The following is a 375-nucleotide window of genomic DNA, read 5'->3' as shown; positions in this document are numbered from 1 at the left end:
GAGGGGCCGTTTCATTTCCCGATTATCTCCATCAGTTTCCTGTTGCTGTGAGCTTGCTGCGCTAACTGCTCGGCTCGGGCCATCTCCAAGACTTCTCGCAGGAGGTGGAAAGTCAGATCCAGAGAAATAGGGGGCTCCTCGGATCGCTTCTCCCTCTCCACGGCCTCACCCTCGGCTTCGCCCTCCTCGGGGCTCCCCAGCGAGCGCTCGGGCAGCTGTTGCACCGCCGCCCGGAAAAAGTTGCTGGCGGAGGCTTCGGGCTGTAGGTGGCTGGTGCTGCTGGAAGAGGCGGAGAAAGAGCCAACGGGTCTCTTGTTGAGGTTGCCCAGGCGCAGGAAATACTCTTCTCCCATGCGGAGCAGGACGGGCAGGGTT

General features: G+C 61.6%; 1 protein-coding gene across 1 annotated transcript in view; it reads right to left on the bottom strand.

Annotated features, from left to right (window-relative positions):
• CRH (corticotropin releasing hormone) overlaps window positions 1-375 on the bottom strand; it is a 653-nt gene continuing 278 nt past the window's right edge. Inside the window, exon 2 of the mRNA XM_009583881.1 lies at window positions 1-375. This exon is cut by the window's right edge and continues 2 nt beyond it. Coding sequence (XP_009582176.1) covers window positions 12-375 — 364 coding nt within the window. The 3' untranslated portion in view covers window positions 1-11.

The sequence above is a fragment of the Fulmarus glacialis genome, unplaced genomic scaffold (genome assembly GCF_000690835.1).
Source record: "Fulmarus glacialis isolate BGI_N327 unplaced genomic scaffold, ASM69083v1 scaffold36898, whole genome shotgun sequence".
Classification (NCBI taxonomy): Eukaryota; Metazoa; Chordata; class Aves; order Procellariiformes; family Procellariidae; genus Fulmarus; species Fulmarus glacialis.
This window is presented reverse-complemented; position numbering and strand designations above follow the sequence as displayed.